Source organism: Parus major, chromosome 9 (genome assembly GCF_001522545.3).
Source record: "Parus major isolate Abel chromosome 9, Parus_major1.1, whole genome shotgun sequence".
In the NCBI taxonomy this organism is placed as follows: Eukaryota; Metazoa; Chordata; class Aves; order Passeriformes; family Paridae; genus Parus; species Parus major.
In genome coordinates this window covers 15,975,357-15,998,824 of record NC_031778.1, presented here as the reverse complement: position 1 = coordinate 15,998,824, position 23,468 = coordinate 15,975,357, and the positions used below count along the sequence as shown (strand labels likewise).

Here is a 23,468-nt window from a genome sequence, read left to right as displayed (position 1 = left end):
GAAAGAAAAAGGTGTTTTCTGCTCTCATTCTTGTCTTTTGGGATGAATCCCGCACCGGGACCACCCCCCCCGCCTGGCCAGAATTCTTCCGCAGGAGGTCAGCAGGGCAGTGCGGGGAGCGGAGGGGCCGTGGGGCAGCAGGCAAGGGGAGGACAGTCAGCTTGCAAGGGGGTCCGGGGGCGTTTTGGGGAGGGCGGGGGCATCAAGCCAAATGCCCCCCGCTTTCCCTTTCGGGTCTCCGGCTCCCGGAGCTGGTTGTCTTGTGTCATTTGTTACCGTCAGGAGAGAGGGGATACCACCCCCCACCCTACCCCCCCTTTAAATTCCTGCTATTGTGGAGTGCAGACCGGGTTGGACCTGGGTATTTAGATGACATCACCGAGCAGGTTGGGTTATAAAATGAATGAAGCAGAAAGCAGCCCAAGTTCACTAGCTCGGCACTTCGCAGGCGGCAGGAGGGACCGCGGCGCTCCGCTCTGAACTTTGACTTCCCGGTCGGTCCCGTCCTCTCCCCGGGGCTGCCCTCGGCTCCCCGCTGCCCCCCCGAGCCCCCTCCCGCTCGGCCCCGCAGGATGCAGATCTCACCCTTGCTGGCTGGTGGACTTTTACTCGCGCTGCTCTCCGTCAGGCTGGAGGCGAAGCCGGCGTCTCAGCTCCCACAGAAGGTACGGCTGGAGCTTGCTCCGGCTCTTCCTCCTCTCCCGGTCCCGCTTAGAGTCCTAGCGGCACAGGGGGAGGCGTGGGGTGACTGTGGGGTGCCAGATTCAGTGCAAAGAGGGCTTCTTCTCTCCGCACGGGCTGTTTGACTGCAAGGGGGACTCCCTGCTTCTCCAGGCTGTCCCGAACGTGCGGGGACATCAGCCCCGACCCAAAGGCTGGAGAGGGACGCGGTGTGCCCCGTAGCCTGCGGGATCGGGGCAGGGGAGGGCGGCAGTCTGCTCCCCGGAGTCACCCTGGGGACCCCTCTGTGCCGGGCACGGGGGAGGGGGAGCAGAGCCGGAGCGGGGCAGCAGCAGGTGCACGGTGGGACAGGGGGCGAGAGCAGAGCCCGCCGGGCAGCCCTGGCCACGCAGGCCGGGCAGGGGCACAGAGCTGTGTGCCCCTTCCCCGCGTGTCCCATGGGGAACGGGCGCCCCAAATGAGAGTGTTGGTTGTTCCGAGATGCTGAGGAGGGATGTGCCCGAGGCCACCGACACTGGGTGGCACTGCCCAAGATCTGGGCTCAGAGATGGGGACACGGTCTGAGGAGTGCCTCAGGACAGCAGTGGGATAAGAGTGGTAGTGTCCCTGTAAGGCACTGGGGTGGGGGCTGAAGAAAAAGTGGTGATACAGGGGGATGTTGGGAAAATGAATGAGGATTAACATTTCCAGGGCTTGGTGGGCAGCAGCTCTGAGCAGGGAGAGAGGTGGAAGGCCTGAGAGATGGGGGGACAGTAAGGAAGGAGGTGTGTCCCTCTAATTGTGGGTCAGAATTGGAGGATTGGGAGGACACAGAGAGCATTAACTAGGGGAGAGAGCAGCAGGGAGGAGGAGCCCTGATCTCTCCACCACTGCTGGGGACACTCTGCAAGGCAGGGTGCAGGGGGAGCTGTGGGGCAGGACCCCTCCCCATAATCTGAAGAGGTCTGTAAACTGGTGAGGGATCCAGTAACCGAAATGGTCTGAAAGGAAAGGACCTGCCAGCTTTCAGGCCCCTTCGGATTATGGGTCAGGGGAGGACGGGACGGGATGGGACGACAGGATGGTGACCGCAGCACAGCTGAGGGATGCAGCACCACCAGCCCTTTGGAGGGTCGGTGTGGATATGCAGTGACCGGGGCAGGAAGACACCGCTATGGTGTGGGTCAGGGGGATGCTCTTACCCCAGAGAAGGGAGCACAGATTTAGGGAGGGGAGAAGATGCCCTGGGCACAGCCGCGGGGTGATGGACTGCACTGCCGGGCACAGACCCAATCGCGAGTTTGCATCGCAGAGGGGACACAGCGACCCCTCTGCGCGCCCCTTACGGGGGGTCCCCAACACTGATGGGGATCGCTGGGGACGGCGGCGCTCTGACCCTCTCCTCCCCACAGGCCTCCCGCGGGTCGGCAGCGGCGGCGGCAGCGGCGGCGGCAGCGGGTCCGCCCGAGGCGGCGGAGCGGGAGAAGGAGCGGGAGAAGGAGCGGGAGAAGGAGCGGAGCAGCGGCGGCGGCGGCGGCTCGGGCCCGCGGGAGGCGCGGGAGGCGCGGACCGAGGCGCGGCCGCGGGCGGGCTGGGCGCGGCTGCTGCAGGACCCGCCGGGCCGCCGCCACAAGGGCCTCCACAAGAAGGGCCTGGGCAAGGGCTGCTTCGGGCTCAAGCTGGATCGCATCGGCGCCATGAGCGGCCTCGGATGCTGAGGGACCCCTGGCGGTGAGCGCGCGGCCGGGATGGGGCCGGGATGGGGCCGGGATGGGGCCGGGGGGCTGCGCTCCGGTACCGCGGGGGATGCGGAAGATGCACTGCCTTGCGAACGCGAGATGCCAGCGGACGGGACGGCAGGTGTTCATCCCGCTGACCCTCGCAACCTCCGGCTTTGCCGGCGGGCAAAGAGGAGGACCCCAAAGTTGGCCCAAAGAAGGGTCAAGAAACCCCAGCTGCTCCCGCAGCAGCTTAAACTGGATTCTCCCTAATTTGTGGTACACCCGTAGGCTCTGGGGAGGAAGCAGGAGGAGCTCTGATGCAGCCACTTGTTCCCAGTTGCTCCCTGTGCTTGACACACTTAGGTGTCCTATGCATAGGTGTTAGGAGGGCAGGGTACCCCCTGTGTGCCTGCAGTTGGAGAGTTAGCGAGGCTCCTGTCTCACATGCTCCACTGCTTTCAATTCAAGGAAAAACAATACACAAGTTTCCCAGGTGTCTTCTAGGTGTGGTGACAGCCATGAGTAGCACTTTCCTAACTGCAGCCTCGTATCCAAGCAAGTTATGGGAAACTGGGAGTTCTTTCCACAGTGCTTCACAGCCACTGTGTAGCAACCAATGGGCGAAGGAGTGTCACTTCACCAAAGTGATAGTTTGGGAAAAACATGGCAGTGCCTCCCCTGCCAGGTCTCCCTGCAGGTGCTGGGGACAGTGAGGAACCGTTCTGGCCTGGCCCTGCCAGCAGGACACACACAGATGAACTCAAACTTCAGGAAGAACTCACCATAGCAGCCCAGGCCACTTCTTCCCATGGCACAGCACTGCTCCATTCACAGGGACATGCCCGGCCCTGCAGTGACATAGCTGGGCACAGAGGAGACTGGATCTAGCATCCTGCTGCTCTGCAGAGAGATGGGACTAGCACAGCCCAAAGATGCCTACAGGATGCCAGTGCTGGTCTATGGCCTGTCCTGGAGGGATGGGTGCTGTTTCTCTCCTCCCTCATTTAGATACTCCTCAATATTACCAAGTATTGCCAGCTCAGGGCTCCAAGAGGAACAACATACCCCATGCAGGCAGGTCACCCATCCTCTCTCACTAAACCCATCAGAACAAGAAAAAAAACTCCAATAGATACAAGGGCAGGAGGAGCAGAAGCTTCCCTCAGCCTCTCCTCTGAACACCAGCCAGAAAGCAAAGGCTGCACTTCCCTCCTTGCTTCAGCACAACCAAAAAGCTCAGGAATGGCTTCTGCTGAATCCAGCATCCCCCAGCCTCAGGCCATGGTTACTTCAGGAGGGGTTTTGGCTGGGGATGGGTAAGGGGTGCTGCATGGCAAGTACTAACGGGCACTTTGCTCTTGTTTCTCACAGGGCTTTGAATCTGTAGTCCACTTTTTCCTACAACACACGGCCAGGCACGGCCATCCCCCAGGCAACACCTAGAGAAGCAGAGACCCCCTTGGAACGGCAAAAGATGTGGCTGTGTTTTTCTTTTTTGGTACGAGGAGTCATGGCACCAACTGTTTTGGTTTTGTTATTTTTTTAACAAGTGCTCTCTATCTTATATATATTATATATACAAACACTCACCGAGACAAGGGACAGTGCTTTTCCAAGAGACTGATGAATCCAGCTGTATAACGTTGCTGTTTGTAAATTCATGTCATGCATAAATGTATTTATGTTGTAAAGCTATTTATATATTGTTTATAAAGAGATATTTATAAAAAAATTATTTATGTAACTAAATGAAAAGTCAAGCATTGTAACATTTTTTGTCCTAAGTAGTTGAAAAACTTTAAAAAAAAATCATTCCATGTGGCATTTTGTAACCTGTCTTTATTTATCAAATTCACATACAATTTAAATGTCGGATTGATTGATTTTAACAGACCTAAAGAAGAAATTGTTCAGATGTTTTTAGAAAAGTCAGGAGTGAGAGAAAGGCCAGCTGATATTTTAAGCTTTGATCCCATATGCAAAAGTAAACTTGTGCCCAATCCTGTGATGCTTTGATGGACTGAATCTTGCCTGGCGCTGCAAGACTCTGCAGACCCCAGCTGAGCTCCTTGCGAGAGCACATGGCCTCAGGCAGCACATCCATGCCCAGATCCCAAATGGCACCCGTGGAAATGAGCCCACCATTGTTAGCAGCCGAGCCCTGGATCGACAGCAGTGTGACAAGGGCAGCGTCTGTCCTACACGTGCTTTAACAACTTCTAGTTCAAGCTTCAGCCCGTAACTACAGCTCTATCGCTGGTGCTGGATGGAGACGCCGTCCCTGCTGACAGCAACAAAAAGCCCACGCTGGATCTGGCCCCCGGCTGCGCTGGTGGGAGCAGAGCTTTGTGCCGGAGGCACTGCTATTCCAGGATCCAGAGGCCCACTAAGTGTCTTGTTGATATTCCCATTCACCAACCCTTTGCCACTAAGCTGTAAAGTCCCTTCCTCCAGCAGAGATTTATTTAACTGAGCCAGGGACAATACGTAGACAGACCAAAATATACTGAGAGCTGCCTTGTAAGGATTCATGGACACAGCTGTTGCTACAGCTTCTTGCTATGTAAAGTGCATGAAATAAATTGTTAAAATGACTCGGAGCTCTAAAGGAAACAGCAAGCGAGGGGGCAGGGAGTGCAGTAAACATGCAAACTCCTGCTTGAAGGCTCTTTGGTCTCATTCTTCAAAGAGGTCTTAGAAAAAAAAGAGAGTGGCAGGTGCCCAGCCCAGCCGTGACAGGAGTCACAAATTATGCCCTGGCCATTGTAGTGGGCTGGGAAACAACGAGCATTATGTTCTGCTGGGCTCCGGTGCCTAGGACAGGGCAAAAAGAAAGTCACCAAGACCCAGAGGCAAAGTGATCCTTTTCCTTAGCAACCACCAGGAAACCATAGAAACCTCCAGCCAGACTCACCCCAGCTCTGACAGAACCCTGGGTGCACAGAACAAGAGGATTCATACAGAAACCCGACAGCTCAATCATCAGTAGGACACATTTCTGACCTTGCATGAGCACAGCCTCCATCAGAGACAGGGATCCACCTCGCAGCGCTCACAGGGTCCAGCTGGATGGGGAGCAGCAGCTGATGGACCACGTTAGATGTTGCCTATGGAGAACAAAATCAAGACCCTGGCAGGGAGGGATGCAGGATGGGCATGTGGCAGCTCTCATAGGGAATGACAACCTACTGTCAGGGCTCTGTAAGGCAAGTACACCTGTGAAGGTTGCCCTTCCAGCTCCACACATCTTTATAAGGAAGAAGGGGCTATATCAGGAGCTCCTAAAGAGATGCCCATTAGAGGGGACTGTCCACCCAGGAAACCTAAAGGACAATAAGGAATTGCTTACTGTGCAGGCTTTGCATAGCCAGGTCTGAACAGAGGAGTAAGAAGGCAGTACTGCAGGTCCCGTTCAGGGTCCCGGTCCTTGAGCTTGAAGCCATAGTGACCATCACAGAGTGACAGGCTGGGACCAAGGGGACGATTCCCCTTCCAGTTTTGGCTTTTTGCTGCAAGCCAGAGCTGAAATAAAACCACCTGCCCAGTGACAGAGGGGTTGACCTCAACACAGTGGCAGTGACTCAGTCTCAAGAATTCAATCCACACAATTTGACCACCTGAGGCAGAACCTAAGATAAGGTTGGGAGATAGAAGAACACAGCCTGGGGTCATGTACAGTCTGGATTTCTGTTTCTCCACAGCAGCATTGTCCAAGAGAAAAAGCACAGGCCATAGCATAGGTCCCTTCTATCCACTGGGCTTCCTGGGAAAGAGCAAGCCCAAGGAAAGGGCAAAGCTGTATGGCAAAAGGCCATTAGCTTTGGCAGACAAGTGCAATCAGAGCTAGAGCTCCTGCTGCAGAGGGAGAGGATAACAGCTTGGTTCCTAGCTTTGCTGCTTCTGGTCTGACCAGGGATAAGCCACCCTGTCCCTCAGGATGTGGATTCACACCAGCACAACAGAAATATCATGTCCATGCATGGTGGAGCTGATGTGCAAGAGGGAAGGCAGCACTAGGGGTGAAAAAACACTTGGGAAAGCTCAGATTCACTCAACCTCAGCACCTCCATGGCACAGCCAGATCAGTGGTCTGACAGGCAGAGAGTGGCCCTGGTAGCAGGTCAGTTCTCAGAGCCCTGATGAGCACTTTCCTGCTTCACTGGACAGGCAAGAATGGGAATCAGAAGTGGCTCATTAGAACACAGCACTCACCCAAAATGACCACAGCTGGGTCTCCCTGACAGGGACTCAGTAGAAAACAAGGGCAGCAAGAAAGAGAGGCCACAGGAATCTAATTAAGAGGCAAGGAAGCATCTTGTGTAGCAAAAACAAATTCATCTCTCATCACTGCCTCCCCTGTGGGCCAGCTAGGTCAGATCCTCACAACATCCCATGAAGGGATCCATGGCCAGCGCTGGAAAACATCCCAGCCCAGACAGCCTAAGTAAACAACAGTTGTTCTGGATGCGAAGTGCAGCCTCAGGAGGTGGTACCTGATATCTCAACCACAGTCTCAGACAATGGCCTTTAGCAGAGATGTGTTCACACACCTGGAAGTGAGTGGAGCAGGAGTCCCAGAGTTCCCTGTCCGTACTCAGGTCAAATTAGCACTCATGGGACCTACATATTTTCTGTTCACCACCAGCTGAATGAGCAGCAGCCAATTCAGCTTCCAAATGGGAACACTTGTGACATGACGTAGGAACAGCCTTGATTTTTCCTCTCCAGGAGCAATTCCTAGCAAGAATTGAGCCATAGGCTCCCAGCCTGAAAAAGCACGCAGCTCTCTAGTGAAAAAGGACAAAGAGCTTCCTCCAGCGCTGTAGTACGAGTACCTGGCAAAGCCCAATCAGGCTGGAGCAAACCTTGGAGCACTCACAGTGGGGACACTGTTGTTTTCTCTTGTGTGGGAAACCAGTTCTGTTCCCCCAGCCCATATTGCATGTTCTTCCCTGGTACCATTCATGCACCTTTTTCCAGGTACTTATTGCTGAAGGGTTACAAAGCCCAGCTCAGGTGACAGCAAATCCCAAAGCTATGAAGAAAAAGAGAAGCCCAGAGTCCCAGAGCAGGAGAGCAAAGGAATTTTCCATCTGGAAAGGGACTTGAGGCATGGAGCAGGGACTGCCAGGGGCAGCAAGACACACGCCCCTGCCACTTGCTCCAGGACTTCTCCAAGCTTGGGCTGCTTCCCTCAGAACACAGAAAAACAAAGAGAAGGGATCACAGGGCAACTTCCAGAGGGAGCCTGCACCTGACACAAGCGTGAGTTAAAAACAAGAAGGGAATTGAATTCAGGCCCTTTCCTGTCAGTCAGCAACTAACCTTGTCAGAAGGGATGGCAGCACTAACCAAATCAGGCAATTCATTAGGTTGGGGCATGCAGCAAAAGCCCACACTCTCTGGAGCAGAACTACAGTGAAAATCCAGGGTAATGAGTTGCAAGCTGCCTTTGTAAATGACACTTCTGCAGCAACTCTGGCAGGATGGGAAAAGAGCTAATAGGAAAATCATTAGGTAGCATCCCTTTGATATTGTTGAAAACTGCACAGGCTATGTTTCCTGCCCCCTCCATAATTAACCTGGTATATTACCCATAATACTCCAGGCTGATAGTCTCACAATGGACCACCTTATCTGCATCAGGGGAAAAGAAGGGTATGCTACTTAAAAGGAAGATGATTTCTGGAAAAGCTTAAAAGGTGTAAGGTTTTCCCCCCTATTGCACACACGCATCCTCTTCAACTCCATCAGCAATCAACCTCTGCCCAACCAGGAGACCAAAACCTTGTCATAGTCAGCAGGCAGGAGTGAGGCTGTCCTGGGAAATGCAACTGCAGAGGAACTGATCTGCCCAAGGTTGCCCTCTGCAGCTGCAGCAGAGCTGGCTCTGTGCTCTGCCCCTTATTTACAACACCGTCCTTGTCCTTGACTTCCTTCATGCTACACCAGGCTACAGCCTGTGCCTCCTGAGATGCAGAAGAGCTCTGAGGAGCAATGCCTACCCACCTGGCTCGTCTGCCAGCAAGGAGAGGTGTCATCTCAGAGTCGTGATGTAAAAGGTACAGCATCACAGCTGGCAGGTGATCCTGAAGGAACTGGTGCCCTCTAACAGCTGCGAAGGTGACAATGAAACACTGAGATGTTACTTACTGCATCAGCACAGAGCAGCCTTAGGACTGTGCTAATCATGAGACAGTGAGTGAAACATGAGGGCTGGTGAGATCAACAGCATCTCTGGGAAGAGTCTCAAAGGTGAGAGAGCACTACTTCCAAACTTCATATCCATGAAAATACAGCCTATGGTCAGACAAGCTCCAAATACTCACAAAGAGGCTCATCCTTGATGGAGCCAGGTTTTGCTTACCCACCACAATCAGCTCTTCTAGAAACACAGGTATCATGTGTGATTAGGGCATTTCAAAAAACACCCTAATGATACAGGTATTCCAAAGGCTCTTTGGGGATCTGGAGATGTGCAAGTGTGTCCCATCTTCTACTCGAATTACAGCAAGCAAAGACTACTGGCACAAATTCTTTTGTGCTCTGTGGGGAAATACGTATTTCAGGACTGTTAAATGACCTTATGGCATCCCATTACTGCCTGGAATTTCCAGTATGTATGTATGCACGTTCACTAGAGCAGGAACATCTTTTCTCATCAACAAGAAAGAACTGTGGTCACAGCTACCACACTCAGGCAATTTGCAGTGGGGCATGACATGAGATGTACACACTGCACAAAGAAGCATCCATGCCTGTGGATTCATAGCCAGGGAGCAAAGTGCTGCTCTGCCCATTCCTTTGCCTGGCTGAGCAATCGGACAGGGGAGTAGCACCTTGGGGATGGTGAGAGGCAGGGTCAGGCCAGGCTAGGGGGTAAACACACACTCTCTTTACAGAGTACAATCACTTACCTCTGAGAGCTCTGTGGGAGGGCCAAACTTGAGGAACTATCAGCAAAATGTCAACAGTCCCTGAGACACAGACCTTCGCCATGGAGCAGAGTGAAACAGTGACATATTCCTAAAAACTCTGCCGAGAAATTCAATCAGACTGTCAGGCTAAAATTCCATATTAAGAATACAAGGTTGGAGTTACAAGTAGGAACTGAGATCTCTCTAAACTTTCATTTACCTTTCTTGATGACCCTGGGTTACTCTCTCAGATTACACAAAAATATGCCCTGCAGACTCAGGTTTTGGTTCCCTTGCATCAGGTCAGGTCTTACAGAGGACTTAGTGGGGTGGAAAAAAAATAACAGGAAACTTTGTGACCAGGTGCCCGAGATGGGGCTATCTCAATGTGTTGTATTTGTGGGGCAGGCTCTTAGATTTCTCAATTTCCCCATTATTTAGAATAATAAAGAGCAAGGTTGATTTTCTGCACTGCAGTTTGCAGCAGGTTCAGACAAAAAATAACAATTCCCAGCACCAACAACCCCACAAATGCACAAGTTTGGACTGTTTTACTGTGCAGGGGTGGGCTTTGTGTGGTTCCTACCTTAGCTGAACTCATATAAATCTGTGCAGAAGTGAAAGTTTAGGAAAAGTCTGATTTACCTATGTGATTTATGTTCTAATACAGCTATCAAAGATAATGGCACTGTTTCTTCTGTATTCCCTGCAAGGAGTAAGTACAAGTCTGCTTCACACACGCTGACCCAACACATTTTGCCCTCATAGGATAAGAACATTAAAACTAGAAACACCCTCTAGGGTCTGCATCCTTTTACATTCTTTCAGGAACTGAAAGATGTTCAGCAAAATTCACTTTTTGGGGCTGGTGGGAAAATGGCCATTTCTTTCTACCACTGTCTTCTGTAAAGAACAAAAACTTCACTTTCCCCAGGTTCACTATGGAGAGCAGCTATGCAGATCCTACTCCTGTACACAATCCACAGAGAGAGACCTGCAAGCCTGAGAGCAGCTCCACAAGCATCCACGGGATTTCCTAAGTCTGCACAAGACCAATTGCAGAACAGGTCTCAAATCTGAAGACAGAAGGGTCTGTCAGCATCACTGATTTTTCCTCCTGCTCTCAACACAAGAGTAAATTAGCATTCAACACAGCTAAGAAGGTGAGAAGGGAAGTAAAAGAAGAGATTTCAATCTGAAACTTTTTTTTTTTTCTGTTAAAAACTGACATCAGCACTGCTTTATCATGTTCCAGAATTGCCTGATGTTAGCTGGTATCAACCAAGTCTCGGCAGGAATGCCAGGGACATTTGTTAGCATGAAGCACAGCTTTAGGGCTAGGGCAGCCTACCAGCACTGCAATCAGCTGAGATCCTCTCTTCCATTTTCCAGCTCAGTGCCCAATTCCATATTAAACAAGCACTAGTACAAGTGGAGCTGCAGAACACAAAGCTAGACAATAAAGCCCTGAAGAGCAGAGGGAAGGCAGTTTCAATCCACTTTCTCTCCCTCTGGGTGGAAAAGGCAAACAAGTTCAATAGCTCAAAGTCTGTCCTGCTGCAATCTTGGAGCGAGCTGCAGCTGGAGCATCCCATCACTGCCATAAACCAAAGCAGGGCAGGATGCTCGTCCTGCACCAGGGAGCAGCATCCAGCAGTGCTCAGACAAGCTGTGCCTCCAGCAGGCACAGGCAATCCATGGAAGTTTGCATCAAATCTGTCTCTGCTTCCACTTCCCTCTCAACCCCATAGCTCCCTGGGCACTCCCCACTTGAAACTGCCCACAGTTCAGCCCGATTCACACAACGCTCCTCTGAGTTGTTGCCCTTCCTGTAGTCAGAGGGCATCAACACAGTCTTTATCTGTTGTTCTGAAACAGCACAGCACCTCCTGCATCCTTGCCTGTTAACAACCCTGCCTTCTGCTTCATTCCTGGAATAGCTTCTAACTCTTTCCTTCAAGCCAGATTCATTAACCAGCTGCTGCAGAGCTGTTTGCCTCCCCCAGGTACTCTGTGCATGTCATTTGTTAATGACTCATCTCAGCCTGGGCTCATTGCAGACATCCCCCACCTTTTGCAGCACCAAGCCCTTTGCTGGCACACCAGGAAAGCCAAACACCCAAACAGCTCCATCCCCTCCAATACTCCAGTCCCTTCTCTGCCCTCTGTCACCATCAGACATGGGACAGCTCTTTATTCAAAGTGCTATTTCCTCCCTTGCTGCTTTGCTGATCAAAGGCAATGTGAACCAAAGTGTAAATAAGATCCCCACCCCCAGCCAGGCTTTGAGAACAGCAAAAACAGAAGAACTCAAAAATTACAACCACTAAAGAAGCTTCAGCAAATTAATGTGACTCCTGTAACTGGGAGGGAATAAACATCAAGGGTGCCAAACATCTATTTCCCCACACTGTGGCTTGATGAGGAGCTAAAATGATTCCCAAAAGCATTTGTATTCCTCCTGCCATTTTGCAGGACTGATATTAAAAATGTAAAGAGGACCATAGAGCCTCTCCTCACTAGTCAAATCCAGTGAGGAACTGGATGACAAGCACATTACAGCTGTCCACACAGCAAGCCAGAGGTCCATCAGCACTTTCCTGAGAAGCTGTCAGCTGAACACTGGGAGAAGCTGAAACAGGAGCTAATACTGCCACTGCTTGGGAAACAGTTCCCTTGAGTTAGTGGTGAAGGCTTCGCGCTCTGAGCCTATCCACTTAACATCCTTGTTGCATTTCAAGGGGGAGAGAGAGCTGGTAAAGAATCAGAAGCCTGACCACAATCAGAAATTTCTGGGACTTGATCCACAGGAAACTGGAGGGAGGGTATTTAGATCTTCCTCTCCAGTTTAAAAGCTGGTATGCCTGCACTGAAGGAGAAGAAAAGGAGAGGGATTTACTTTCACAAGTGAGCAAGTCCTGTGACTGAGGACTGCAAACATGCAGATGGCAAAGAGTCCTGGTAGCAGTAAGAGGAAGGCACGTGCGTTGCACAAGCAAATGCAGGTGACAGCTGGCTGCAGGACTGGAGTACTGTCACAGTCCTCTGCCTAAAGAGCTCCCCTGCCTGCTCAGGGAAAGAGCTTCTCTTTAGAGAAGTGAAATGCAGGGGCCAAAGTACAAAGCAGCACTCTGCTAGACGCAAAGGAAGGAGATGACTGGCCTAGGAGCACAACTACAGACTTTCTACAACCAGGCATCAAAGCTGTTTAGGCTCACGATACGGGGCTCAGCTACCAGCTTTGCCATGGATCCTTCTACACAAATCTGGACAAAGATGAACTACTGACAAAACATGAAGAGGCTTCCCTGTCTCCCAGATGCATCAAAAAGATGAGTCAGATCTTCAGTCAACTTACACCAAGAATCAAATAAATGCACAAGTGAACAAGTGCCATTGGACAACAAGCCTAAAACAGCCTCGAAGTCAAGACTCCAGACTCTGAGATTAAATCAGCATTTTTAATTTTTTTTCTAAAATGTGCTTTTTTTATGAATTGCTGTTCCAATGCTTCCCCCTTAAAAAAAAACCCCACACCCTGCCAAACTAGGTGCAAATCACCTGAAGTAAGTTTGTAACAAATAAAAAAAAAATAACCCATGAAACAAAGGCTGAAATGCTTTAGAATCACAACAATGTACAAAAAAAAAAAAAAAAAAAAAAAGGAGGAAAATACAACCTGAAAGTGTTCAAAATTCAGAAAGACTAGTCAAGTCCATTGCTTCAGCAAGGGGATGCTGCTGCGACCCCTGCCAGTGGGTCCTGGGCCACCAGCCTGCCTCAATGCCAAACAGGCTCCTCTCCCACCGTCGCCAGCATCCAAGGAAGAGCGAATGCATTACCCTTTAAAGGTATTCATGGGGGAAACAACTCACAAGCAGCTCTGGGAGGTCACATCACATTCAGGAGGAATAGTTTCTAGCATGCCCCTAACCACCTGCGAGGTCTGTGTGGAAGAGCAGCCTTCTTCCTCCGTATTGTACTGATGCCTCAGAGATGCAGAACAGTGCTTTAAATCTGTGAGAGATTAAAGGGCTTAGTAAGGGCAGTAAACACAGTTAAGTAAACAGCCCAGCACTGGAACTCATCTTCACAGAGAGAGGTAGTGTGAATTTCACCCCAGTTTAAAATAGACAGGGGTAGCGGAAAGGCTGAAGACTTCCATGTAAAGCAGTTCCTGACCTAGAAAACCTTCCTGCGCTCCCTTTGGGAATGAAAAGATCTGTGTTGATGGCTTCCTCGCTCCCAGCCTGGCTTTGGTAGCCACACTTCAACCCTGGGATTCAGATGCTTGCTATAGAAGTTCTCCCATGATGATTTAGTACAGCAGCTTCCTCAAGGTTAAGCAGCAATGAACTAGCTGGGAGGGAGCAAAACAGTCAACAGATATTTTGGTTTTTTCATGCCCCTTTTGGTTAGTCCCTTTCTTTAAAAGTCCCTCTTGACAGGACTAGAACAGGGACACCCTGAAAACTCATAGGAGCTGCACAGTGTAACTTAGCCAGGTGCTGCTAATTGGGAGCTGTTCAAACAGGGCTTTTACTTGCCAGCCGGGAAGGGACTGGCCCAGAACCCACTGAAAAAGGAGACGCAGGCCCGTTTTGCTCCTCCTGTTGTCACTCCTAACCAGCTGACATTTAGATGGTACGTTCTAGTGACGGCTGGAGACCAGCCCTTTGACTTTGGACATCTTCTTTGTGGGCTGCCTTTGTTCTGTGTGTGGAGGGCACTCTCGCTCTACCAGCTGCTGTTCCATCTCCTGTGCCGACGACGAGGCTGTAGCTTTTAATGTTTTCTTTATGTTTGTGACCTGGCCAAGAAGAGACAGTGAATCAGCACCTGCTTCTTCCTCTCCTCATCACAGACACTCTGTTCATAAACATATTGAAAAACCCCTGGAGTATAAGAGTGCAGATTATAAAAGAGACTCTCCCAGCAGTAACACACTCTGCACTGGAGTTTAATAAGGTAATGTTTCATCCTCATTTACAGACAGAGCTGATAGTATTTCCAGTCTGGAATAATTAGGGATTACTTTTTTTCCCAAGAGACAATGGTACAATATTGTACCACCCATCTGGCTGGCTGGAGAGACCTACTACTGCCTTGGTGCAAAAGGGAGCCATCCTACCATTCTGTTGCCCCAAAGCATGAAGGGGAAAGGAGACAGTGAAAGAAAAATTTATTCTCAGGACACGACTCAAAAAGAGAAAATGCCATTTGGCCTAGCTGACTACCTGAGACATAGGTATTTGCTAAAAAGTAGGAACAGAAATTGGTTTTGTGAGAAGCAGCAGTAATGTTTCTGCTACTCTGGCTGAAAAGGAGAGATACAGCACTAAGCATCATCCTCTGTCCCCTGGAACTCTGTAGGGTTCACCACAAAAACTGTGAGCAAACCTTCAAAAAGCCCCAAGATTTGGGAGTAATGTGTACCACTGCAAGCCAAAAGCATCTGGCAAAACAAATATGCTGTGGATGTCGATCAAGCCACCAAGCAGACGCAAACATAAACCTGCAGGGATGATAACCCCTGACGCAGTGTCTCGGGAGGCCCATCCCCACCTTCCCAGCGGCCGGAGCCGAGGTTCGGGCGCAGGGCCGGGCTGGAGCGCGGGCTCGTGCTGCCACCTAACGGCGGGAGCGCGCCAGGGCCCCGCCCGACTCGGGGGAGCTGCCGCGGGCACTTTTTGCAAAAGCAATTGAGACTCCAGAGATTTTTAACTACATTTCCAGGTTTAACAAAAAGTGGTTCTGACTTCCTGCCTGCCTTGTACGAAGGGAACAGAGTTGCAATGAAGATCTGTGGTAAAAGCCGTTTTACTAATGAATCAATACAGGAAACCAGAATTAGTGCAGTCTCCTAGCCTAAATTTATGAAAAATTACCAAGGAAAGTTCCATTCTCCTGGATGATTGATATTTGTGGTCTTACTAGCACTCACAAGCAGATGTGTTTTCTTTCTACCCCACACCTGATTTGCATGATTGCTAGCCACCTTCTGAGAGCTGTGACCATCGACCAGGCATTACCAGATTATTTCCTTCAGCAAACAAACATTTATCCAACAGCACAAAGGCCTGAGATGACTCTGTACCCACCTCCATCTCTACCTGCTGCTGAGTTCGGTGGTGGTTCTCTTTGTACTGGTTGGCTCTAAGTACTTGCTGCTCAATTCCTAAAAGAACTGCTTCACAGCCATCACACCTGCAAGATACAAATGATGTTTACAAGTTCTCTCTGGAGCAGCTCAATCAGGCAATCTGAAAAGTCACACTCATCTAAAAGTTTAAGAGATTATTAAATTTATACTTCCTGCTTAGAGTTGCAAAAGGCTGGCAAGAAAAAGCTTTGCTGTGTACTTGATGCATTTCTCAGCATTCTCTAGGGAGTCTGTGTTACTCTTAACATCAAAGAGTAAGAGCAGGTTCAATGCACTTTCATCTTCCTTCTCAGTCAGAATGACAGCTTAAACAGGATGCAACACAGTATTCAAATGTAAAATTTTAAAATTAAAGAAGAAAAGTAATATTGAGATAATCCTCCTGCCTGTTAAGTGTCCAACAACAAGAGCACTCAGCACGGAATCAGAACTGGAGAAGACAAAAAGGGAATTGGCAGCGGGTTCACTGTTACCTTCCAAACAATGCTACAAAGTCCTGGAAGCTGCCAGAGCCCTCCCACCCTGATGGGACTGAGGGAGTTGGAGCAGAGAAGCAAAAAACCTGCCCCCACTACAGGACAGCATATTTGCCCAGCAGTTTAATTACTTTTCATGCACTCGTTACCACAGCAACTAGGAAGCAATTCCCAGTCAGCTCAGGACCTGCCATGGGCTCCACAGTCTATGGGGGAATTTCTTTAGGTGGGAAGGGAAGAGAAACAGAAGGGAAAAGGTGAGAAACAGCTTCCTGGCAAAGGTACAAAGAGATAATACCACAGCACCACTATAGCTGCAGAAAGGCTACATTTGCAGGAATAAAGAGGAAGACAAAGTTCCCTGAAACTTCAAACTTGAGGAGACATCCCATCCAAAGGGCTGTGATTCTCTAGAATTTGTCCACACAATTCTCAACAGAGTGGAAAAGGCTGAAAAGTAACAGCTCTGTCTTCATTATCAAGGGTTGCAGCACAAAGGGAAACAACTCCCCCCACAGAACCATGAGTTCAGTTTGGCACCCCTTTCTGCAAAGTCCTTGACTTCTCACTGTGGTTCTACCACTGCAAAAGTTACAGTGAGAGCAGAAGCTCACAGTGTGGTACAGTTTGGCTTGATACATAATACAAATTGAATCCCAGATGGGATCTTGGAAAACTTGCCCAACAGACTCCTCCTCCAAGTGCCTACTTATAGTATAAGACTCCTGATTAATGGAACATGGTGAAATTGAGCCAGCACTTGAAACTCTGGGGGGAATAACAGGACAAGCTATGTACAAGGAACAAGGAGGGCGGAGAGATTGCCTCACCATTCCTGGAGTGTTTTGACAATGTTACTGATGTCCTTCCTCTGAATGTCTCTGCCGATACAAAAATCCACCTCTAACACCTGGTTTCGTTGATCCAGCTTCCCTTGGATAATGTCTGTGTAAACCGCTTCAATAATGAGATCTTCCAGCTCCCTCAGATTCCTCATATCCAGGTCCTTCAGCAACACAGAATAGGGAATGCACTAAAAACAGCAAGACCAAGAGTAAGTTAACAGTCCTGGAGCCAAAATGAATGGCTAAGTCTCAGAAGGTCGAGACTCAAATGTTTATTGTATCCTACACTTTGATCTGCAGGTGCAGCAGTGACTGATCATGGCAGAACAAATGCCTGCCAGGCTATGAAATATTCTGACACAACTTTGGTAATTCCTGAAGCTTTGGTATAGCACATTCTAGAAGAAAAAAGGTAAATGCATTGTAGAAGAAATCAAGAGTGTTGCTTCATTTTCTGTAGAACAAAAAGTCAGTGTTTTTAAGAATGATTCTTCATCTCCAGCAGTGAAAAAGCCATACAGTTTCCCAGACCTTCCTGACCAATCTGCACATCAGTTCAGGCACCCCGACACTTCACCCACCAAAGTCCACTAAATTAATATCCCAAATGTACCAGGAGAGAACACTGTACCCTACAGGTACTTCCCCAGTACGGGATTTCTTTTGTGAGTACACATGCAGTCTGACACAACTGCATTGCTCTGGAATGGATGCTGTTTTCTGAAACAAAACCAAGAGACAAGAGCTGTCACACCCCACACACTTTACCTTCATTCGGGAAGCCAGGCTTACGATCGTCAAGTGTTTCAGCTTGTTTTTCTGAGTCACTGTTAATTCAGGCAGGTTATCTTTGTTTGCTGTTAATGTCAAAAAGACAGGATTCAGGACTTTACTTTGAAAATTACATAATCCAGCCTGCAGAACTTCAAGCTAATTATGCTACACTACACCCTGAAAGACTGAACACCTCCAGCTAATGTGGGTGCTAGCTGGTGAACAGAGTGCACTTCTGCTGCTGCTGACAAACTGGCACACCCAAGGAGAGAAGGGGGAAAGTTAAGAACAACTCGGCAATTCCATTCTTCTCTGCTTCTTTAGTAATTCTGGTTCAGAAATTAGAAGGTAATGCACAACTGGTGCCCTGATGAAACAGCTGGTCAATGGCTTTGCTTCTACCAAGTAGTTTTTATTTCATTAACAAGCTGACAGAAAAAAGTCTTCCCCTTTCACTGATCTGGTTGCAAATACAGCTGGTTTTATTTCTCTGAAGAGCTGCAGAATTTAAAGTGTAAAGTGCCAGGCTGAGGAAGAGAGGAGAAATTATTAATCTAGATGGCCACACTGTCATTGTATTATATCCATGTGCTTCATGAATATTTAAAAAGAGAAAGGAAACTGGCAGCTCTCCAAAGCTAAAAATCTCTTTAAAATATCTACTTTAATGGAAATTAGTGTTTCATAGCCACTCAAATTCTTCCATCCATCCCATCTCATCCAATGCTCTACATTTTGACTGTTTTTGCCCCTTTCTTCACTAGAAAGGGAAGAATGAACTGTACTGTCACATGCTGTGACACAAGAGCCATGGACAGCAAACACATCCTCTAATCAGTCACAGAATTCACGAGGCTCATGTTGCTCCACAGACACTGGAATTTCCAGTCCTTGCACTTACAGATGCCACTGCTCCTTACAGGAACTAGATAGCTCATCCACCACCCTGAGAACCAGCACTATGACAGAATTATTTGTCACACTCTATAATCGTCTAGATGAGGCTGCTACCCACAAATGAAGCATTAAATTGTAGCACAATGGAAGCATAAGCACCAGAGATAAAAGCACATTTCAACAGATACAAAGATGATTCACACACAGTCTTTCCAAAGCTGTATAAAAGTAATTATTTTGACTTGTATTCTAGCTAAGAAATTATTCATTTTGTTTCAGCAATGCCGTCATGGAATAAAAGGTTATCTCACAAACCATATAGGTTTTTATAAATAATGCAGAATAATTTTGTCTAAGTTTTCTGCAGTTTCCATAACTGGTGTCATCTAAATTTCCACAGAGATATCTGAAATTTCCCTCTACATAGGTAAGTGGCCTGTGAACATCAATGAATTCTGCTGCAGACCAATTCAACCCAGAGCTGCAGTCCCATCCAAACCAGTAGCACACCATAGTCCCTAACCCTTCCTTTCATTTTTAGCAAGTAAAAAGCACACATGACTCAGACTTCCTTATGGACAATTCTGCTAAGCAAGTTCTGTTCCTGGATGCTCTCACCCAGCCACACTACACCAGGCATCTAAGAAGGCAAAGAATTGCCTCTGACAATCCTAAAGGTCATCCCAGCCTCACATCTGCAAACAGGCAGCAGTCTCTTACCTACATAGTCCCGGTATGTTCCATATGCAAACAGGTTCAGCAGCTGGAAATAAGCAGCATTAGACCCCTCAGCAAGCTGGATGGGGAGAAAAGAAATGTCACAGAACATGGGCAACACAACCCTGATAGGCACCTTCTCCAGAGAATGGTTTACATCTGCACAGGACAAGCAGCACCCAGAAAAGCAATTATATCCCAAGCTGGACCCTTTCTAAGGCCTTAGGAGCAGGATATTTCAGCAGTTTTAGAGTCAAGATGATCCAGCCATTTCTATGCACTGGATCTCAACTTCAGTTTGCACTGTCAACTGCTTTGTGTGACATCTTGAGAGATAAAAGAAAAAAGCAAACCTACAGGGCCAGCTCTTCTCATCAGGTGATAAGCAGGGAATGGTGATGGCTGGTAAGGATCCTGTGAAAGCTAGGACAGCTTACCTGCAGAGCCAACACAGCTTCAAAGCAAAGCAAGCTGGGACACTGTAACTGAAGTGCATTTGAAGGTAACAGCTCTTTGCTTGCCTGCAAACACTTCACTGGAATAACAGCAGCACCAAGCAGTGATTGTTATTGATTGTATTTTAACACCATTAGCTGCACACAAATCCAGGCAAAAACCAGTACTTGTGACTTGATGCTAAATAACCATTGAGGTGCTTTTATGCATATTTAAGAGCATATTTGGAAAGCCAAACCTGCTGTATTACTCCAGCTGCACATACCCAACTTAGATTCCTGCATTGTAGTAGAGGCAGGGGCTGGCAAAGCATTCTCAGCAAAAAGATCTGGAACTTGCTTTCCACCTTGGTTTGAAATGGTTTGGATTTGGTTACCACCCAGGCCTGATACACTAGACATCTGTTCACAAAGACTTTTGGAGAGCACTGAAGTTCTGCTTTCCAGGACAGTAAAGAAGTAGAAAGGGATTTTTTTTCTTGCTGGCTGGCAAAGTGCCTTCTTAAAACTGCTACTGTGCTGCTGCCAGGTTTTTGCTAGGTTTTTTTGTGTTAGTAATTGCCTTAAGGTAGCAAAGCTTTATATAGGTATTCTTTAACACCTAGCATATACAGGCAAAAGCAAAGTCAATCTCTTATTCAAAACATCTCACAACCCAGGTAAGTTGCACCAGGCCCTCCTGGCACAGAAATTTCACCCACAGTCTGCCTGTGGAAACATCTGGGGATCCCTTATACTGCTAGTGCAGAAGGGGCATTAGAATAAGAACTCAACTCTTACCTCTTTCACATTTGTTAACTCCAACAGCTCTCCAAAGACATAAACCCCAGGAGCTTCCAGCACTTGATTTATAAGAGCAGTCAGAGCTGAGCCACTTGTTCCTTTGGCTAGTAAAATGAACTGCTCTAGAAGATTGCAGGACGGCTTCTGTTCTCCTGCCATTCTAGGTTTTCAATCTGTCAGTAAAAGAACATAATATTAACACATCCTTTCTCCTCTGCCGAGTTCTGCCTGGCAGGGGACCAGAAGGTGCTCAGCATAGCAACATTTCAGTGTCAACACAGCCAGGCTTTTCTTCAGCATTCAGGGGCCAGGACAGAAACCCAGCAGGTTCAACTGCTGATTTAGCTGGGGAGCAAGAATGACTCCCACAATTTCTAAGCAAAATTTCTGTCTGATCAGTTCCCTAAAAGGATCTGCTCTTGCAGATCCCCTCTTATTGGACAGGAGTTTAGATTTCATGCTGTTTTCAGAGCTTTCCTTCTAGTGTGATGCTGCCAAATAATACCAACTGTAAAGATGCTTTTTGATACATTTGACTGACTTCCTCCTTCCTCATTACACAGCTCCAAACTGTGTTTGCATCTAACGTAATTCCCTATGAAGGACTGATGTGCACTCTATGCCCACACATCCCACCTTTTCCTTTGACTCTGGCTATTGATACAGTGTGTATCTGTAACTCCCCTTGCTTCCTGAGCCCAAAAGGCAAAAAGAACTGCGGCCTGTAAGCAGCTCCCCAGTCTGCACTGTACAGTTCAAGTGCTTTGGGTTAACTGGAAAGCTTAAGTGATAAAAAATACCCTTTCTACAAAGGCTCTATTTAAGTTCCTGTAAAGAGAGGTCTTTGTCTTTGTCTGCTGCCTGACATTTCTGGTGTGCATGCTGTCTCCCAGCACCAACATGTGCTTTTGAAATGTAAACCACTGTTTATTAACAAGTTCTACAAAATGAGCTGTTTGTTTACAAACAACTAAGACAAAACTTCCAAAGCACGTTATTCAGAAACCAAACAAAGAACTTAGCAGATAAGGGAGGTTTTGTATTATGCTTGTATGGGATAATTATCAAGCAGAGGGTATAACCTTGATGAAAACCAAACACCAGAGAATTTGTCTGGTTCTGTGTGACCCACATGGGCTGAGTTCACATCCACCCACAGGGGCTTCGCTGTTTCACCGGGCCAAACCAAATTAAGGCTTGTGAAGGCATCACAGACAGCTTCCTGTATTAGTCAACGTTAAGAGTAATTAGAAGATTGTTAGCCATATTACAGTTACTGTTTGTAAACCCCCTACCCCTTACCCCTGTCCCAAGTTGCTGTACCCTGTGTTTCTCGTTCCTTGTTCAGCCAGGCCCTGCCCCTACTGCTCCTAGACACCCACAAGGCAACATTGTACCCCTGCCCCAAGTTGCTGTACCTTGTTCAGCTGAGGGCCCTGAGGAGGAGGAAGACATAAGGACTTTTATGTAAACGAGAGAAACCAGAGACTCATGGGATCCACACAGACTGATAAAAACCCAGAGACAACGAGCCACACTAAAAGGAAGAAATAAAAGCAGCACCGTCGAAGGAGGAAGACACAGAGGAGTCCCCTGCCTTCCCTCCAAGAGCCGACATAACCTAGAGGAGACTCGACTAGCATGACAGCCTAGACTATGAGGCCAAAAAAATGAGCATCACCTGGAGACTTTCCTGAGGAGGGAGTCTCTGACTCTGCTGATTCTGTAGTGTGGCAAAACCAATCTCCTCCTCCTTCATGTGGAAAGTGGGAGCAGTGGTGGTGTGTGTGTGGCCCCTCGGGCCTCCACGCAAACTGATTCTTATAATAAAGGCATTAAAAGAAGCTCTAGTCCAGCCCGTTTGTTACATCAACTTTCAAAGATACACTTTACTCTGTTCTGTTACACCTGCAGGTACAAATGGTTTCATCTGGAGTGGGCAACCTTTAACACTCTCCACACAGAGATAGCTCACCCCTTGAAGTCTCTTTGGGGTTCTTTCCAGCAGAGGCACACATGCAGCCTTGGCTGAACAGCACCTCAGTTCTGAGAAATCCCTGCACTACAGAACATTAAGTGTGGCTGCCTAACACATCATCTGCTCACAGAGAGGACAATTTCCTCAGGAGAGAATACGGGTTGACTGTGCTAGGAATGAGATTCAGATTTCACAGTTCTATTGTCCTCCCTCACAGGTACTCAAACCACACGCGGGTGTATGAGACTACAAAAGACTGGTTGGCTGTATCCATGCCCTGGTGGGAAAGGGATGCCAGCTGTCTGCCCTTTCCAAGTAAACGCTCGGACAATTGCTAATGCAATCCGTGTGCACACCCGTATCGCCGGGAATACCTCGCTGCTTCCACAACCGACTTACCCCGGTGAGAAGTGACTGAAATACAGCAGACACTCAAACGTAGCTTGTCCAAAGGCTACAACAACCCAAGTAGGGGGACAAGCCGGGCTTCTCTCGCGGTCAGGCCTTTCTAAGGTAGCTCAGGGAGTTTCAGGGCGGGAAACGGCCCGCAGACCCTGCAGCAGCAAGGCGGGGGTTTCCCGGCCCTCCGTTCCCCCAGACCCCTGGCAGAGCCCTCGGGCTCCACCGAGCCCTGCTGCAGGGGGTAATTTACCGGGGGTCCCTCGTCGCTGCCCCTGTTCCCGGGAGGCTTCTCCCAGCCCCGGCATTACCTCTCCGCTCCTGGCCTCCCGTCCCGCCGCTCCCGGCGCCGAACCCGCCGCGCCTCAGGCCGCCATGATGGCGGCGCCGGTGTCCGCACGCGGCTCCTTCCCCCCCGGAACGCGCGGGCCCCGCCGAACGTTCCGCCCGGTCCCGGGCGGCCGCAAGGACCGGGAACCGCGAGCCAGCATCCCTGGGATACCGGGATGGGAACGGTGGGCTGAGCGTGCTGACACCTACAGAGCCATGGTGCAGCAGCCCATGGAGCAAATTTCACTTGCTTGTGCTGCAACAGCTGCTCCACTGAGTCCCGAGCAGCTGTTTCAGTATAAGCAAATAAAATTCCTGCCTCTCTTTTTGGGGATACGAGGTCCTGTGGCAGC

At 48.9% G+C, this 23,468-nt stretch overlaps 2 protein-coding genes across 6 annotated transcripts; one reads left to right on the top strand and one right to left on the bottom strand.

Moving 5' to 3' along the window:
- The first annotated feature begins 320 nt into the window (after positions 1–320).
- NPPC (natriuretic peptide C) lies at positions 321–4,152 on the top strand. Its single transcript, XM_015637692.3, has 3 exons — positions 321–665; positions 2,073–2,391; positions 3,753–4,152. The coding sequence occupies exons 1-2, from the start codon at positions 573–575 to the stop codon at positions 2,376–2,378; spliced, it is 399 nt and encodes a 132-aa protein (XP_015493178.1). The 5' UTR covers positions 321–572; the 3' UTR covers positions 2,379–2,391; positions 3,753–4,152.
- A 48-nt stretch (positions 4,153–4,200) lies between these two features.
- Positions 4,201–23,200, bottom strand: COPS7B (COP9 signalosome subunit 7B). 5 transcript variants are annotated; one of them, XM_033516588.1, is made up of 9 exons: positions 23,097–23,199; positions 20,406–20,581; positions 19,174–19,249; positions 17,551–17,639; positions 16,768–16,970; positions 15,400–15,505; positions 9,519–14,108; positions 5,385–9,416; positions 4,204–4,662 (listed from the first exon to the last, which is right to left on the bottom strand). In XM_033516588.1, exons 2-7 carry the CDS (start codon positions 20,565–20,567, stop codon positions 13,950–13,952), a joined length of 795 nt encoding a protein of 264 aa, XP_033372479.1. In that variant the 5' UTR covers positions 20,568–20,581; positions 23,097–23,199; the 3' UTR covers positions 4,204–4,662; positions 5,385–9,416; positions 9,519–13,949. The 5 variants fall into 5 exon arrangements, with proteins under 5 accessions (XP_033372480.1, XP_033372479.1, XP_033372478.1 ...); XM_033516587.1 differs by having other exon boundaries at positions 4,204–5,488; positions 8,391–9,416; XM_033516586.1 differs by having other exon boundaries at positions 4,204–8,496; positions 9,299–9,416.
- Positions 23,201–23,468: the final 268 nt, after the last annotated feature.